The following is an 18,020-nucleotide window of genomic DNA, read 5'->3' as shown; positions in this document are numbered from 1 at the left end:
CATATTTTGACTAAACATTTGTTATGCTCTTTATAACCTTAAAACATCTGCAAGATTTCAAAGCATTCGGTTTTGTAGTTCCTGATTAACTCAATAAAATAAATTCACGCATTTATTAATTTTTGTGAGTCACCCTGTATATGGAAATCGAAAAAATTTGAATGGAATGATAAATGACAAGAAGAGACTCACCATATTTTGTACATTTTAGATAGGATTTATTCGGCAAAATTTTGTGGTGACGTCATAAATTTTTTAGGGGGGATGAGCAAATACATTTTGATCAAAAACTTACCATCCTTATGATAACTTTAAAACACCTTCAAGATTTCAAAGCATTCGGTTTTGTACTTCCTGAGTAAATCAGTAAAATAAATTTACGCATTCATTAATTTTTTTCAGTGACCCTGTATATGCAAATCCAAAAAATATGAATGGAGTGATATATGACAAGCACAGACTCATCATATTTTGTACATTTTACATAGGATTTATTTGGCAAACTTTTGAGCTGACGTCATCAAGTTTTTGGAGGGGATAACCAAATATATTTTGAGTAAAGATTTATGATGCTCTTTATAGCCTTAAAACATCTGCAACATTTCAAAACATTCGGATTAGCAGATTCAAAATTAAATTGCAAAATGTTGTTTTATAATTTTGATTTTTTTTCCAAAAATCTGGACGTTTCGGGTAAAAACTCAATTCGGAGTCGTAAACTACATGTTTAGCACTATATTATTTTATACAATTTAAAACCCATTTACTATGTACAATTTTGAAGTGACGTCATCACATTAGTGGTGGGGATGATTAGACAAATTTTGGTTAGCGTTTTACCATCTACATGATATTCCTAATATAACTACAAAATTTCACAACAATCGGTCCAGTACTTTCGGAGATTATTTGTCTAATAAAAATCCGGGACAGCAGACAGACGGACAGACGGACGGACAGACGGAAAGACGGACAGACGGACAGACGGACACACGGACAGACAGACGGAAATGGGAGACCTATTTCTTCGTCTTCTACGGGTCATGAAAGATCGAGAAAACGTAAAAATAGAGAGTCGGCCGACGGACTCGATTACAATACTTCCTTTGCTTACGCTCGGGAAGTAAAAATTTGTGGTTGCCTGATGAACCCTAATGCATACAATACCTTCTTCGCTTCCTGAGCGTCAGCGTCCTGAGCTGTCAGTGTTTTCTAAAAATTGGGATCTTACTTTGACGTATTGTGTTTGACAAATTATTGACAAATGTATCAGTCTGTGATGTACTTATATGTATGATTGTTTGTTGTTTGTGTCTACATCAGTTATTTTTGTGTTTTCGTGGTATTGGAAACTTCGGTTTTTTTTTAATTTGTTAAGAGTAATTTTAAGTATGTAATTGTTTTTAACCATAGCTATTACAGGGTATTTGCGAAATGCACCAACAAAAAAAAACTGAAAATTGGTCTGGATGAGTAGATATCATTAAGAAAAAAATGTTCTAATAAAAGTGTTTTAGTTTTCGAAATAAAATTGATTGAAAATTTGGTCAAAATAGCATGTACGCTACTGAGTTAATAGTGATTAACACGTTAACCGCCGTAATGCATTGAAAAATTCAGGTCCCTCAGGCCGACTTTTTTTTCTTTACAAATATGTTAAGAAAAGTATTATACAGGGTGTTATTGAAATACATGGAAACAAAAAATCTGGTGAATGTAGGGAACCTAAGAAGTCTAATGAACGTTTGTTGTGTTAGTAAAATTTTGAAAGGAAAATTTAACCCCTATCCAAACATTCATTACTCCACTGATAAATAATGGTTTCACGAAAAAATTGGTCTAAAGAGTTTAGACAGTACTTCCCTCGCTGTCGGAAACTTGACGACTGCATGCCTATTATGTTTTTTTTTCTCATTACATTTTTGTAGTGGGTATTTAAAAAAAATTGTGATGACGTCATCAACATTTTTGCAAGGACACGTATATCAGTTGGGATAGATGTAGTGTGATACTAAGAATAAAATTATTGTGTTCCCAAATTTTCGGGAAAATGAATTGGGTCGTTTTGAATATTGATTTCTTATAATCAATAAAATAACGAAACAATTTACTCACGTATACGGCGCCGGTGTGTAATATCTAGAGAGCGGATTTCTGTCGGGCTAGGCAAGGCCAAACTCGTACGGCTCGCACGGGATGCGAATTCATTGCCGTTGCGGACTGCACTTCGTTTATTTGAGATTAGAATAACGTTGTTTCGTTGCACTCTGCTGTTAATTCCCGTTCTCACTTACTTAGCCGTTTGATTAATAAATCGTTAATTATATTTATGGAATCCAGCACGTCCCCCCCTATAATCGTGACGTAGCCCGACAGAAATCCGCTGTCTAGTAATATGAGGGGCAACTGAAAATCGTTTATGTATAAACATTCTTAATTTAAGATGACAAGCGTAACAGCATACGTGAGAGTCAAACAGACAAACTGTAAACAAAACGACCATCGGTTTTATTGCTTCGACTTCCGCTTATTATATAAAACATTGGGTTTTATTTTAATTCTTGACTGTGAAATTCACAATTGGTTGATTATAAACATGTCTATTCCACATTCGCGGAACCTAGTCAACGAACAAAACAAACGCACGTCTGTAATGTTAAAATAGATGTAAATAAGCGTGCTACCCTTATGTTTCAACCGAGTTTTTCCTTTAACAAATTTTGTGTCTACCAAATTGGGTTGGTTGGGGTGTAATACTAATAATAAGTGTTGCCTTTAATTTAATCAATAAAACAAATTGACTTCATTAATTTTTTTGAACCACCTCTTAAGAAAATCTAAAAAATATGAATGGAATGATAAATCACAAGTACAAACTCATCATATTTTTTGCATTTTAGATAGGATTTATTCAGCAAAATTTAAGGGTGACGTCATCAATTTTTTTAGGAGGGATGAACAAATACATTTTGAACAAAAGTTTACCATGCTTATAATAACTTTAAAATATTCCCAAGATTTCAAAGCATTCGGTTTTGTAATTCCTGATTAAATCGATAAAATAAATTCACGCCTTCATTAATTTTTTTGAGTCACCCTGCATATGCAAATCCAAAAATATGAATGGAATGATAAATCACAAGTACAGACTCATCATATTTTGTACATTTTAGATACGATTTATTCGGCAAACTTTTGAGCTGACGTCATCAGTTTTTTGTAGAAGATAACCAAATATATTTTGACTAAAAATTTATTATGCTCTTTATAACCTTAAAACATCTGCAAGATTTCAAAGCATTCGGTTTTGTAGTTCCTGATTAAATCAATAAAATAAATTTACGCATTCATTAATTTTTTGAGTAACCCTGTGTATGCAAATCGAAAAAATTTGAATGGAATGATAAATCACAAGAAGAGACTCACCATATTTTGTACATTTTAGATAGGATTTATTCAGCAAAAATTTTGTGGTGACGTCATAAATTTTTTAGGGGGGACGACCAAATACATTTTGATCAAAAATTTACCGTGCTTATGATAATTTTAAAATATCTTCAAGATTTCGAAGCATTCGGTTTTGTAGTTCCTGAGTAAATCAGTAAAATAAATTTACGCTTTCATTTATTTTCTTGAATCACCCTGTATATGCAAATCCAAAAAATATTAATGGAGTGATAGATCACAAGTACAGACTGATCATATTTTGTACATTTTAGATATGATTTATTCGGCAAATTTTCGAGCTGACGTCATCAAGTTTTTGGAGGGGATAAGCAAATATATTTTGACTAAACATTTATTATGCTCTTTATAACCTTAAAACATCTGCAAGATGTCAGAGCATTCCGTTTTGTAGTTCCTGATTAAATCAGTAAAATAAATTTACGCATTCATTAATTTTTTTGAGTCACCCTGTATATGCAAATCCAAAAAATATGAATGGAGTGATAGATCACAAGTACAGACTCATCATATTTTGTACATTTTAGATATGATTTATTCCACAAACTTTTGAGCTGACGTCATCAAGTTTTTGGAGGGGATAAGCAAATATTTTTTGACTAAAGATTTATGATGCTCTTTATAGCCTTAAAACATCTGCAACATTTCAAAGCATTCTGGTTAGCAGATTAAAAATTAAATTTCAAAATGTTGTTTTATAATTTTGATTTTTTTTCCAAAAATCTGGACGTTTCGTGTGAAAAGTCGATTCGGAGTTGTAAACTACATGTGTAGGACTATGTTATTTTATACAATTGAAAACCCATTTACTATGTACAAGTTTGAAGTGACGTCATCGCATTAGTGGTGGGGATGATTAGACAAATTTTGGTTAGCGTTTTACCATCTACATGATATTCTTAATATAAGTACAAAATTTCACAACAATCGGTCGAGTACTTTCGAAGATTATCTGTCTAATAAAAATCCGGGACAACAGACGGACAGACGGACAGACGGACAGACGGACGGACAGACGGACGGACAGACGGACAGACGGACAGACAGACGGAAATGGGAGACCTATTTCTTCGTCTTCTAGGGGTCATGAAAGATCGAGAAAACGTAAAAGTAGAGAGTCGGCCGACGGACTCGATTACAATACTTCCTTTGCTTACGCTCGGGAAGTAAAAACGTGAAACCTAGTAACTGAAAACTGCCGAGGTGTAACTACTGTCACTATTAATTTATTGCTAGCAACAAATAAACAATGACAATAATTAATGAACTGACAATTATAACTTCAAAATCATAATTTAATCAACCATAAAATGAAACAAAACGTAACGTATGCAACTAGAGCAAGTTTTCAAAATGTCCACCACCATTTCGTATACACGCTTCCGCACGTCAAATCAATGATTGTTGCCTTGTTCATGTAGAGTTCTCCACACCACAAAAGGTAAAACTCCCACTCGGTAAGACAATCGTCTAAAATGTTTATACCTGGATCGTTTTCAACGACATTCAAAATTTCTTCTTCGGCATCAAGTGTCCGTTCTGTCCTTTCACGACCACGATCACTAAAACGAGGTTGAAATTTCCCATTTTCTCGTAGACGCTGAACAACGTTAGCAAATGTTTTATGATTTGGCAATCTTCGTTTGGGAAATGCTTCTTAGTATAAACGTCGAGCTTCCAAGGAGTTTCTTAAGGCTTGTCCATACATCAGAACCATGTCAGTCATTTCAGAATTAGAAAAATTCATTTTGTTCTTCCAAAAAATTGCAAAAACGTCAAAAAATGATGGGCTAATGAATCTATTGTCATGTTAACAAGCAACAATTTTACCTACTTTAAATTACTATAGTGATCAAATTTACCTTTAACATTTTTGGAATCAGTAGCGCACACGCAAATTTTAACAGATTTTCAATCAATTTTATCTCGAAAACTAAAGGATTTTTATTAGATCAATATTTGATGCATAAATTCTCTACATCATGACCAATTACCTTAAAAAAAGTTTCCATCTATTTCAAAAATACCCTGTATATGAAGAATATATGGATTTCGTTTCAAAATTCTGTATTTTTTTGTGTTTTTACTTCCCGAGCGTAAGCAAAGGAAGTATTGTAATCGAGTCCGTCGGCCGACTCTCTACTTTTACGTTTTCTCGATCTTTCATGACCCCTAGAATACGAAGAAATAGGTCTCCCATTTCCGTCTGTCTGTCCGTTTATCCGTCCGTCTGTCCGTCTGTCCGTCTGTCCGTCTGTCTGCCGTCCCGGATTTTTATTAGACAGATAATCTCCGAAAGTACTGGACCGATTGTTGTGAAATTTTGTACTTATATTAGGAATATCATGTAGATGGTAACACGCTAACCAAAATTTGTCTAATCATCCCCACCACTAATGCGATGACGTCACTTCAAAATTGTACATAGTAAATGGGTCTTAAATTGTATAAAATAACATAGTCCTACACATGTAGTTTACGACTCCGAATTCAGTTTTTACCCGAAACGTCCAGATTTTTGGAAAAAAAATCAAAATTATAAAACCACATTTTGCAATTTAATTTTGAATCTGCTAACCCGAATGTTTTGAAATGTTGCAGATGTTTTAAGGCTCTAAAAAGCATCATAAATCTTTAGTCAAAATATATTTGGTTATCCCCTCCAAAAACTTGATGACGTCAGCTCAAAAGTTTGCCGAATAAATCCTATCTAAAATGTACAAAATATGGTGAGTCTCTTGTTGTGATTTATCATTCCATTCAAATTTTTTCGATTTGCATATACAGGGTGACTCAAAAAAATTAATGAATGCGTCAATTTATTTTATTGATTTAATCAGGAATTACAGAACCGAATGCTTTGAAATCTTGGAGATGTTTTAAAGTTATCATAAGCACGTTAACTTTTTTATCAAAATGTATTTGCTAATCCCCCCTCAAAAAATTTGATGACGTCAGCTCGAAAGTTTGCCGAATAAATCCTATCTAAAGCGTAAAAATATGATGAGTCTGTACTTGTGATTTATCACTTCATTCATATTTTTTAGATTTTCTTAAGAGGTGGCTCAAAAAAATTAATGAAGTCAATTTATTTTATTGATTAAATTAAAGGCAACACTTATTATTAGTATTACATTGGACCAACCCAATTTGGTAGACACAAAATTTTTTAAAGTAAAAACTCGGTTGAAACATAAGGGTAGCACGCTTATTTACATCGACTTTAATATTACAGACGTGTGCGCTGTCTAGGTTCCGCGAATGTGGAATAGACATGTTTATAATCAACCAATTGTGAATTCCACCGTCAAAAATTAAAATAAAACTCAATGTTTTATATAATAAGCGGAAGTCGAAGCAATAAAACCGATGGTCGTTTTGTTTACAGTTTCTCTGTTTGACTCTCACGTATGCTGTTACGCTTGTCATCTTAAATTAAGAACGCTTATACATACACGATTTTCAGTTCCCTCTCATATTACACGCCGGCGCCGTATACGTGAGTAAATTGTTTCGTTATTTTATTGATTATAACAAATCAATATTCAAAACGACCCAATTCATTTTCCCGAAAATTTGGGAATACAATAATTTTATTCTTAGTATTACACTACATCTATCCCAACTGATATACGTGTCCTTGCAAAAATGTTGATGACGTCATCGCAATTTTTTTTTTAAATTCCCAGTACAAAAATGTAATGAGAAAAAATACAATAGGCATGCAGTCGTCAAGTTTCCGACAGCGAGGGAAGTACTGTCTAAACTCTTTAGACCAATTTTTTTATTCTTAGTATTACACTACATCTATCCCAACTGATATACGTGTCCTTGCAAAAATGTTGATGACTTCATCGCAATTTTTTTTTAAATTCCACACTACAAAAATGTAATGAGAAAAAAAACACAATAGCCATGCAGTCGTCAAGTTTCCGACAGCGAGGGAAGTACTGTCTAAACTCTTTAGACCAATTTTTTAAATTTATTTTAAAAGGCACAACGTCTGTGCCATGCGGCGTCAGATTATCTTTTTGCCACACAGGCCGTTGTGGCACAACTGTTGTGCCCTGAATCATTGTTACGTCATTCAGTTTTTGGTTGCTATGTTTTTACAAAACGTGAATTAATTGAGTCTGATAGCACCTCTTACAGTGACGCGAATAAAGCTTGGATAAAGGGTAAAATTACTTTGCAACTTTTGGTAATGCAACTGAAGTTTTTTTCTTTCCTTATACTCTGGGGAAGCGTTCCAATTTTTTTGTCGATGCATTTCGCAAACACGTGTATATACTACTATACTTACATTAGTTTCATTATTTCTATTTGTAATTGTATCATATAAGCGCAGTATGAATAAATTCACTGGAAAGGAACATTGTTTATCTATTATTATTAATATTATTAATATTATTATTATTAATATACCCAAAGCTCCATAGCTTACAACAACCCAGTTACGGAGCTTCAACTATATGAATGACAAAAATTAATAAGCGTTTATCCGAAAAAAAGAAAATAAAAAAACACCGTTAATTTAAATATTGAAATAAAACAACCACAGCAAAATCAACAGTAAAATAGAATTGAAAAAATACGGCAATCTGAAACCCCTACCTAATCTGCTGCCCTAGAATTCATATTTTTTTAAGTAATCTGTAAGAATTTTTCTTGTTTTTATTCCTATCCATGTAAATGTCGATGTCACAGTAGGAATTATAATCTTGTTGAATTACCACTGCATCATATGTATTGGGAAGGATTTCAAAATCTTCGTCCTTGATTTTTTAATATAAAAAATGGTTTTTGTCTCACAAACTTACTGAGTCAGGCGCAGTAACTTATTTGCTCAAGCAACAAGGAGCATCCAGTCCAGTCTATTGTTCGCAGAGAATGTAAGAAAATCACTAAATTCGTCGCGCCTCAGGAGTCTACACTTAATACTAAAAATCTACTCAACAGTATCTTTTGAGGAACATGCGAATGGGATAGGTGCCATAGATACCAAATACGATATACTTTAAAAACCGTCTGCACTTTCTCAGATACTTACGCATTATGTAAATTAATGAATGTAAAAATAAATGACAAATCTGATCATTTTGCACTAGTGCACTAGTCCAAAATTATCACTGAAATTCATTTATTGGCGTCAAACAAATATAAATGCTTTGATTGGGAGAATTTTTTGAAGGCGATAGTCATATTATAAATGTTTACCTGTATAAAAGTTTTGATAGAAGTCGCAGCAGGAACAACGTTTCTTTACCATCTCTTGTAACGTGAGACAAATTTATCAGAATATATTCCAGAGCATAATTAATTCTCTCATCATAACCGTAAAAATCTTCACAATTTACAAATAATTCAAGCAGTCTGACGCACATCCTAGAAGACAATAAGAATTAATGTAAACTGAGCGGTTTCTCTATAAAAAATAAACCGTCGATATTAAAATTTTACTCGTACTCACATTACAAAAGGTCCCTCCACTGTAGTAAAGTTCAAAAGTTGATCATATGGGAAACGATTCAGAAATAAGTTACACTTTTCCTTATCATCCAAAATTCTTTTAATAACAGTTGAGTTTTCGACCAAATGCCGCAATGTCTTCGGTGATAATTCAAAAGTTTGCCAATAATCCATTTTACATTTGTTAACAACTCGTTTTAAGCAAACGTTCACAAACTTTTACCGGTTTTTTAAAATATTGTAACAAAATATTGTCACAGTACACAAAACTGTCACAATTAAGAAATAAATGTCGTTCCGTCATTGACACCTTGCTACTTGATTAAATTGTTCTGGTTGAATTTTTTATTAGGCAAGTTGTTTTAATATAAATGAATCTGTTTTTAAATTTGATTTAGTAAGTAATTTTCTTCAGAAAATGCTTGTTGAACATTAAACATAAAACAAAATTAGAAAATTTAAAAATGCGATGACTTTATTTTATACAGTAGCGGTCATTTCTACGGAACCACTCGATAAAAAGTCAAGTTGGTAGCCCTGTCATCTAGTACTTTACGCCGAAAGCGGTTGGTAGCGGTAGTTGATATGGCAATCGAAACTAGCACAACACGAATGTTTCTGTTGCCCTCATTTATGCCGCACTGTATCCCGTGCATACTGTATGTTCTGTTCATCTATTTATTAAAATAAAATATCTACATTGACAATGGGGCCATCTAACCTGTCAAATTTTTGACACATATGTTTTCCCCCAGAAACCCGTCAAGGTCACTTACACTCACGGTACACTAAACAAATTTTGAAAATTTACACTAGGGAGTGGTTCCATAGAAAAGATCGCGACTTTACATGTAAAGCATAACCTTATTTAAGTCGCGCTGAAAATTTTATTTAAAAAAAAGCTCAACAAATGACAGTGACATGAACGTCTTATTCCCATTGCGTTTCATTGATGGGAACCTGACTTACTCGTCTTGTCCAGTTTTTTTTTTTTTTTTTGTAATAAAATATCATCATTTTAATATTATCCATTTCAGATCGCTAGAAATAACTAAAGCTAGTATATTTATTTTTTGAACTGCCATTTTTCCAATTTAAAATTGACTTAGAAGTGTCAAACCGAATGATTAATTTTCCATAAAATATCAAACTGTTAGTCTAAATAAATAAATTAATCCAATTCGTCCACAACCTCAAATCCTGGGTAATCTAAATCAGATTTCGCCAAATTTATAACCACAGGTGGACTATTGTCAACCAGTGAAGTTCCCATTAACTCTTCGAGTCGTCGTGAATTAGTTTTTCACAGTGCAAAACATTTTTTTTTCCAAATGCTTGAAGTGCACGACAGTATGGCTTTCAGCCATAAATTGCGACCTATCTTGTGACGCTATGTGCTTATTACCATGCCAGCCCTAGAAGATTGTACTGGCAATGGTACGGTGGTCCCATAACTCGTTAATTCCTTTAAATATGTCTTATTGCATCGTATTCCACGTCTGAGGGCAAAATCCTCATAAGAACTGTTACTACCTTAATGCCATTGAGCTTTCCAAAACGAACAACTACTCCGATCCAGGTTCAATCACATCAGATCTTTCCTGGTCTGTACACGTTGTTTACATTATCAGGAAGGTTAACAAAATAGTGTATTTAATAACCAAGTTTTCAGGAAAACCAACGTCAAGGTTATTGCTGCGCTATATAAAACATGTAAGAAGAAGTTCGGCACAGACGTCAAAAAATGCTTCATCACTAACAGTGTTCGAATTTTGGAACTTCCTACCAGCTCATGTTGTCAGTTGCAAAAATCTTACCGAGTTCAAAATTAGACTGGATTTACATCAACGAGACCTGTGACGAGACTATCCTCACGTAACTGTGTTTGGCGTAGACCTCTGTCCGAACGTATTTCTGATAATAATAGTATCATTAATAATAACAGTAATATGTACTAATATGCAAGTACGAAAAATCAATTAACAAATCTAATAAATCTAATAGAACAGTTTTCCGGTGACATTAGGATGAGCTTCGGTGTTGAGAAATATAAGCAGTGCGCGGAATTATATCTTACTGGTGCAATCCCCCAGTTGAACTAAGGTGTGTTTTACGGCGAGTAGTGAGGACGCTTTGATCTAGTCCACAAGGCCCTTACCAGTGCGTCGCGCTAGGAGTGTGTGAATACAGCTAATAATAATACTACTTTTACAGTACTATATTACTTCAAATAATAATACTCGGTGCCCTTTTTCATTTTTCAACCACAAGACCACAGAGTTGTTATCTTGAAATGTTATATTATGCTAATATAGGAAAATATATTTGTAATCAAAGTATCGACGCGGCAGCACTGGGTCCAGCGTCCGAGATATTATTCCACGCATTGGTTATAAGACTCAAGCAATCAGAAAATGCGTTCAACAACAAATACCATATATAACCCAGAATAACGAAATCACCAAAGCCCAAGAACGAAACGAAACATACAAATATCTGCGCTTTCATCGGTCTTCCCGTATAGATCATACCAAAACTAAAACAAAGTTCAAAGAATAATATCGGGCAATATTAAAATTAATTTTGAAAACACAGTTAAACGGAAAGAATTTAATGGAAGCCGTAAATACATGATGTGTTGCACTGCTAACATATTCTTTTGGAATAATTAAATGGTTAAAAACTGATTTAGAAAATTTAAACATCTCAACAAAAAAATCATTCACACAATATAGAAGACATCATCCGAAGTTATCAACTATTCAACTGGCAGATTTTCATTACTAAGGCAGAACAGAGGAAGGGGATTCTAGTAGTTAGAAAATATATACAAGAGACAAGTTTCGGAATTGAAGAAATTTCCTGAGACGCGCAGAAACAAACGAACTGTTTCGCTCCATAGCAGGGACAGACTTAAGAACCACACATCCTTAAATCTATCCAACACCGAAGAAATCCCCACACCCCACAATCTAGACAACATAATAAGTGGGCTGAAACAAAAACAACTACATGGAAAATTCTTCACAGAGCTAGACGAACAACCCCGTAGCTAGACAATTTATTCAGAAGGGGCAAGTTTGTCGACAGAAGGGGCTTCTTGTAAATATATATATTTTAATAATACACTCAGATAATTACTTTATTTTTTTCTTAGTTTTTACATTTGAAAGAACATTCAAATAATTGTAAACGTCGATTTTTTACGCTTTTACGCTATTAAATTTTCGTAAAAACCTGTCGAAGTCCAAAGAATTGATACGGTACTTTTCAAAAGCCAGAAAAACCAAGTTTATCAATCTTTGATACGTCATTGAACGCGCAGTGCGATCTATTCTGGTTAAAACAGAGAATGTAGATTCACAAACAGCTGTACTGCATCCAAAAATTCTTGCAGTGGCCAATAACACTAGGTAACAACCAATTTGTTTGAGTTTATTTTTTTGTATGATTAGTAGTAGCTACGGGGTTGTAGACGAAACTCACATCAACAAGAAATTGTCATTGATTTGATCCAAAAAATCAAGTTTATATGCCCAAACAGAAAGGGTTTTTGTTTTTTATTCAAGACCAAGAATTACAGAAAATATATAATCAAAGATCCAGATATAAGAAACGATTGTTGTTGAGTTTGTAAAGAAAAACCCGAAACGATTCAGCACAAAACTTCATCCTTTGCAACCTGGCACAACACACAACACAATACAAACATATACCAAAATTCCAAAATATCTATAGATGTGATCAATAGAAATGAAGGCAATGCTAAATTTTGAAAAAATTTCTATTCTACCTTTAATTATCTCCAATGTAGGTGTAGTACCAAACAACCACTAGGTCAGAGTAGTGTAGGTCATTTTTCAAGTAATGCGCATATAAATGACCGGTCGTTACGCTAGGGTCTTGGGAATGAGGTGAGACTGAACAATAATAGCAAACGAATTTGTATGCTGTAATTCTAGGATCTCAAAAGTTTTTTATAAATCTAATCGATGCATATCATTACTTAGTCTTAGTACCCGTAATGATACATGCCTGAATGCCAATCATTTCCGGGTCAGTGGTGGGTCCCAACTATGGTAGATATCCTTCTACCATGGTCCCAACATACTAATTTAGAATATTCGGAAACAAGTATTTAGAGAATGGTGTCCAAAAAAAAACATACAGCACGTAAGTGGGGTTCCATTTTTTAGCCATCACAATTCAGGGCCGACTTTTGAATTTTTCATGGGCTTTACAATTTTGTTTATATCATAGAGGTAGGATTCTACCTCCATGGTTTACACCACCTGTGGTTTATACCGTGTGATCAGAAATTACTGAGTCTGTTGGCAGTACTTTTTAAATAAAAATGTAAACTTTTCTTGCGTTAAATTTAGGTTATGTTTTGGACACATTTTGCAATTAAAAATGTCAACAATGGTAGCTGAAAACCGGAAATCATAAAAAACATGAAACCAATTTCAACTAAAATTCAGGACTGCCAACACTCAATCATTTCCGATCACGTGATCTCATTTTAGCGGGATATTTGAATTAAGGCAACAATGGTAATAACAATTCGATGTTTAAATTAATCATAACTCGAATTTTCAGTTCTATTTTATTGAATTTAAAAAATAAATAAATATTGTCGGTTTAGTCATTAACTTTTAAATGTATGCTTAACTAATAAATCCATGTAACTTTGCCGAGTCCTAATTTTAAAAAGCTGAGAACCTCGTAACTCTATGTCGTAAGTTGGTAGATGTTACGTGTAAACGATAACCTTTTAGATTACGTAAATGTACAGGAATTTACAAATAAAGTGACGATGACTGAGCACAATACAATTGCCACAGTATTGCATGCACATGTGACTGATGTTTGTCCTGCGTAATTTTAACATCTGCGTAATAGGGTCTACACTTTGTTTGATATTTTACTCTCACATCACAACATGATCACAACTTTAGTTAAAATTAAATACAAACATGATTGGCACCGAAATGGCACGGAAAAATAATACAATGGCATTAACAGTTTTTAAGTTACCTTGTAACTAAAACTGGGTTACGTGGTCAATTGTTCGAAAATTTCAAAGAAGCACAAACATTATAGCGTTCTCTTCAGAAAAATCTTATATATATAATGCATGTCGTTGAGATATAGATAGAGTTCTCCAGATATGTATGAAATACATAAATGTATTCAAACACCACTAATTTCTTTAAAACCTATTACGTAAACGATTAGATAGATATCTTATGATTTTGCCTTGAGTGAAGAACCGAGTTGGATCATTTCCGACAATGTCTACTATGAAATTTATTTCAATCCCAACAAAGAAAAATAATCCCCTGTTGTCCACCATATTAAATCAATAAACAATACGTTATAAAACAATAATTTAATGGTCAGTATTTATAACAATTTACAGTATAAAAATGTAGTTACAATATGTACACTGTCTTCAATTGAACAACATTTGGAATGTTGATGAAAATCTTCTATATTGCAAATTTACACAACCACGTGACAACATAATAAAAATAAATTAAAATAAATATCAATAAATTACTGAACGCTATTACTGCAATAAATAATGGCAGTTTATCTAGTGTTTGAAAATCAGTGAAAAACTAACGATTCTCGAATTTATGGTGTATGTTAATCTACTTTTACTCTTAGGTCGTTTTTTCTGTTTAAACTGGAAGAATTTTTCCGTCTAAAAATTGACATTAGCACATCACAACTCAAATCATCTGGTGAAATACTAAATATGTATTTAAAGTGAAAACATATGCCTGTTCCTTAAATTGCACGAACTTTCCTTTGAATCAGATTAACTGAGCTCAATTTATCATCGTATTCCTGTGCTTTAATATACATGAATACCCCTGCTATCACAGTTATGGTTCCCACAGCACTCAATAGCGTAACTTCATTACCAAACATTATCACTGACAGCCATATTAAAAAAGCTCTTTTTGCTGTATTTGCAACGCTACAAATAAGGTCATAACATACTATTAAAAGTAAAAATAAATCATTTATTACCTATGAGTAACTGGGCTAATGTAATCCATCAAAACATATGCAGTAATGCTTTGAAAGTGGAAAAAAATTCCATTCAACATAAAATAGAACAATATGTTGAAATCGAAGGATTTACTGTGATGGATATCCACTAACAAAAGAGTAGCTGGGATTTGAATAACTACACTTGCTATGCTAGTGTAAAATTGTAGTTCTGCTGGTCTGAAATAAGTATTCTTAAATTTTATTATGCAAAAAGAGCTATATATCTTACGTATATTTAAATTTATCTCCTGATATCAGCATTTTAGAGTACACATTTTGGATACATTCTGTTAAATTTGTAGCCATTGCTGCAATAAAACCTTTCATCTCAAAACTAATTTCATTAATTGAACACAGAGCTAAACCAGACATGACCGGTAATAAACTCAAGTTCACATACAGCCCTGTATGTTCTCCTGCAAATGAAAAGTTATATTCATAATAAAGGTAATTCTTACACATATTATCAAGCATAAACTTACCCAACAAAAAACGAGATATTAACACAGTAAATAAAGGTGCAGAACTCTTAATCGTTTCTGTAAAACTGACAGCTACATAATTTAACGCAACTAGTCCCAAAACTACAGTTAAAAATCTAAAATTTAGATAGTAATTTTTTATACAATTTACATCACAAGTTATGAACCTTGTGCACCCTACCAGAACCATATGTCGATAAAACCCTGGTGGTTTACTTAATCGTTGAGACGGTTTGTACATTCCACAAGGGAAGTACAACTGCACAAATCCACATGTTGCAGTCATTAACATCTGACAAGCACCTAAGATTAAAGTTCTCAATAAATATTAATAAAACATATTTTTTTTAAATTACCTAACATTGTTGGATTTCCATTCAGGTACGTCAAAATATACTTGTTTAAAAACAAAGTACAGCCACTGAAAAAATACCACAGAAGAAGAAAAATTATAGCCCTAAGACTGGCAAGCCCGGCCTTATGATTATCGACATCTGGCCCTTTTTCTCTCTTCACAGGTACAACGTTGTCTTGTTTTACATCATTGGAGTTTTGATTAACTTGAGCTTTATCCATTTTTTAAATACATCAAAGAGAAATCATCTAAATATCATACCAACGTTAAAACTAAAAGTTCTGTCTTGTAATGGAAAATAAACGTTACAAGTAAGATTAGCAACTAGGAAGGAACAATATTTTTGAGAATATTTACACGTCAGTAGTGGTGGAAAGAGTAAAAGTGATTCATAACCTCAAACAATAACAGATCACAGATTAAAGGGGTGGCGGAAGATATCTTCAATCAGTGGCTTTCAAACAATTCTTAATTTAGAAATCTATTTTTTTTAAATGCTCGGACAGGTCGACTTTAAATTTTAAAACGACACATTTTAACGTAAAAAGTTATTTTTTTGTTACCATCACAATGACGTCATTAACAATTTTGTTAAATGGAAACTCCAACTTTTTCTTTCGGATTTTGATAGAATGACCTTTTTATTAGTTAAATGCTCGTATAAAAAAGCTGATACCTTAAAATGCTATTACAGTTGGAAAAACAAAAATTCGATTTTCATAGGAAACAAACGAGGGATTCCAAACTATTAAAGCCATGCTATCCAAAATATTGTTTTTATCTGTCAAACAAAAAGAGTGTCCACGTTGCAACAATAAAAGAAGTTTCTTGGAATCCAAAACCTGAGAATTGCTAAACGTGCTAAATTTGACAAAAGGTGACACGTTCACAAGACCCCTTATCACTTATCAGAAATATGGTGCATTTAACCGAATGCGGTAAGGTGCCAAGGCAAAAAGTCAGGAGGAGGAAAATGCTTTATGTTATCAACAATATCCTGATAGATCCCCAATCACCAGATTTACATACTTATAGCAAATATAAAATAGTAGTAAAATTTTCGGAACATGGTACTGTAGGCACGAGACTTACTGAGACGGGGTCGACCTCCTGTACCTCCAAGACACTAAATAAAATATTTATTTTTCTGGAAACCGAAGAAAATCCGCAAAAGTCTGTCAGATAACTCGCTTTAAAGACAAACACCGACCATACATTTGTTACCAAATTTAAAAAAATATATCATCCTTACAAAGTGCGTTTAATTCATGGGTAAATGAAGATGGTCTCGAAAGTTTTGTGAAGAGTTGATGGTACGTTGTGATGGGACACTCAATTTTCTAAATAATATTCTCTTTTCCAATATTCAAAATAAAGTTACCTTTACTTTAATCGGAATAGTAAATCACCATAATTGTCAATACTGGTTACGAAATAACCCTCCTTGGACACAAGAATGTCATACTCAGAATGACAGCAAAAAAAATGTGTGATCACCTTAGATCATATAATAAATAGATACCACCATGCCGTGTTCTTTCCCTAGGACAGCCTGTGACGACATCCTCCTGTCACACATCTCTCTCGTGCATGGAGGGATTAGAATGAAGCTATCCTTGCCTGATCACTATTTGAATTTTGCGCGCCTAAATTTTAGGAAGTATGTCTGAACTAACTTCGGAAGAAAGATGTTGACAGCTTGATTTTATAAATAATTCACAGTAGATAACGAAAGCAATAGTAAATTATTGGGCAGCAATTGTGATCCTCTATGACTACATCACTTAAAATAGGATCTTTGTTCTAAATTCTAAAATTGTTTTTTGTACAACAACTCGAAAGAGAGGTTAGAAGAAACATCTGTCAAAAGCGACTTGTTGCGCTGGTGCGGTACAAGGATGGAAGTGAAATAGACATATACAGATGAAATGCATATAACAAAGATGAAGATGTGGTGATCACACAAGGATAGCATTATACTACTCCCCTGGACGTAGAAAACGACAACAGATAGCTTCATGTCTAGTCACACCTTTCAGTTTGAGTATTGGTATCTATTTATTATATGATCTAAGGTGATCACTAGACAGTTGTCTGATCGGACCCTCCTTTTTTAAGGTAACAGCTGTGCGTTATTTAATGTTCTTGCATTTTGACTATTGTGGTGACCGAATTTAAATCAA

At 33.3% G+C, this 18,020-nt stretch overlaps 2 protein-coding genes across 3 annotated transcripts in view; both read right to left on the bottom strand.

Annotated features, from left to right (window-relative positions):
* Positions 1–9,065, bottom strand: part of LOC135120838 (uncharacterized) — a 28,855-nt gene extending 19,790 nt beyond the window's left edge. The window contains exons 1-2 of the mRNA XM_064045159.1: positions 8,936–9,065; positions 8,683–8,850 (exon numbers count right to left, since the gene is read on the bottom strand). Coding sequence (XP_063901229.1) covers positions 8,683–8,850; positions 8,936–8,937 — 170 coding nt within the window. The 5' untranslated portion in view covers positions 8,938–9,065. The remainder of the gene's footprint in view (positions 1–8,682; positions 8,851–8,935) is intronic.
* Positions 9,066–14,338: 5,273 nt separating this feature from the next.
* On the bottom strand, positions 14,339–16,388 carry LOC135146202 (solute carrier family 35 member E2A-like). 2 transcript variants are annotated; one of them, XM_064078372.1, is made up of 7 exons: positions 16,147–16,388; positions 15,839–16,085; positions 15,650–15,785; positions 15,483–15,598; positions 15,230–15,416; positions 14,977–15,177; positions 14,339–14,923 (listed from the first exon to the last, which is right to left on the bottom strand). In XM_064078372.1, exons 2-7 carry the CDS (start codon positions 16,056–16,058, stop codon positions 14,731–14,733), a joined length of 1,053 nt encoding a protein of 350 aa, XP_063934442.1. In that variant the 5' UTR covers positions 16,059–16,085; positions 16,147–16,388; the 3' UTR covers positions 14,339–14,730. The 2 variants fall into 2 exon arrangements, with proteins under 2 accessions (XP_063934442.1, XP_063934435.1); XM_064078365.1 differs by having other exon boundaries at positions 15,839–16,388.
* Positions 16,389–18,020: the final 1,632 nt, after the last annotated feature.

This window comes from Zophobas morio, unplaced genomic scaffold, assembly GCF_036711695.1.
Source record: "Zophobas morio isolate AGI-343-1 ecotype UQ-CSIRO unplaced genomic scaffold, CSIRO_AGI_Zmor_V1 ptg000005l, whole genome shotgun sequence".
In the NCBI taxonomy this organism is placed as follows: Eukaryota; Metazoa; Arthropoda; class Insecta; order Coleoptera; family Tenebrionidae; genus Zophobas; species Zophobas morio.
This window is presented reverse-complemented; position numbering and strand designations above follow the sequence as displayed.

Coding starts and splice junctions, on each gene's coding strand:
- LOC135146202 (XM_064078365.1), bottom strand. CDS start 16,058: ATGGATAAAGCTCAAGTTAATCAAAACTCCAATGATGTAAAACAAGAC. Junction 15,417..15,482: donor AATATCTCGTTTTTTGTTGG/GTAAGTTTATGC, acceptor TTTCATTTGCAG/GAGAACATACAGGGCTGTAT. Junction 14,924..14,976: donor ATTAGCCCAGTTACTCATAG/GTAATAAATGAT, acceptor CCTTATTTGTAG/CGTTGCAAATACAGCAAAAA.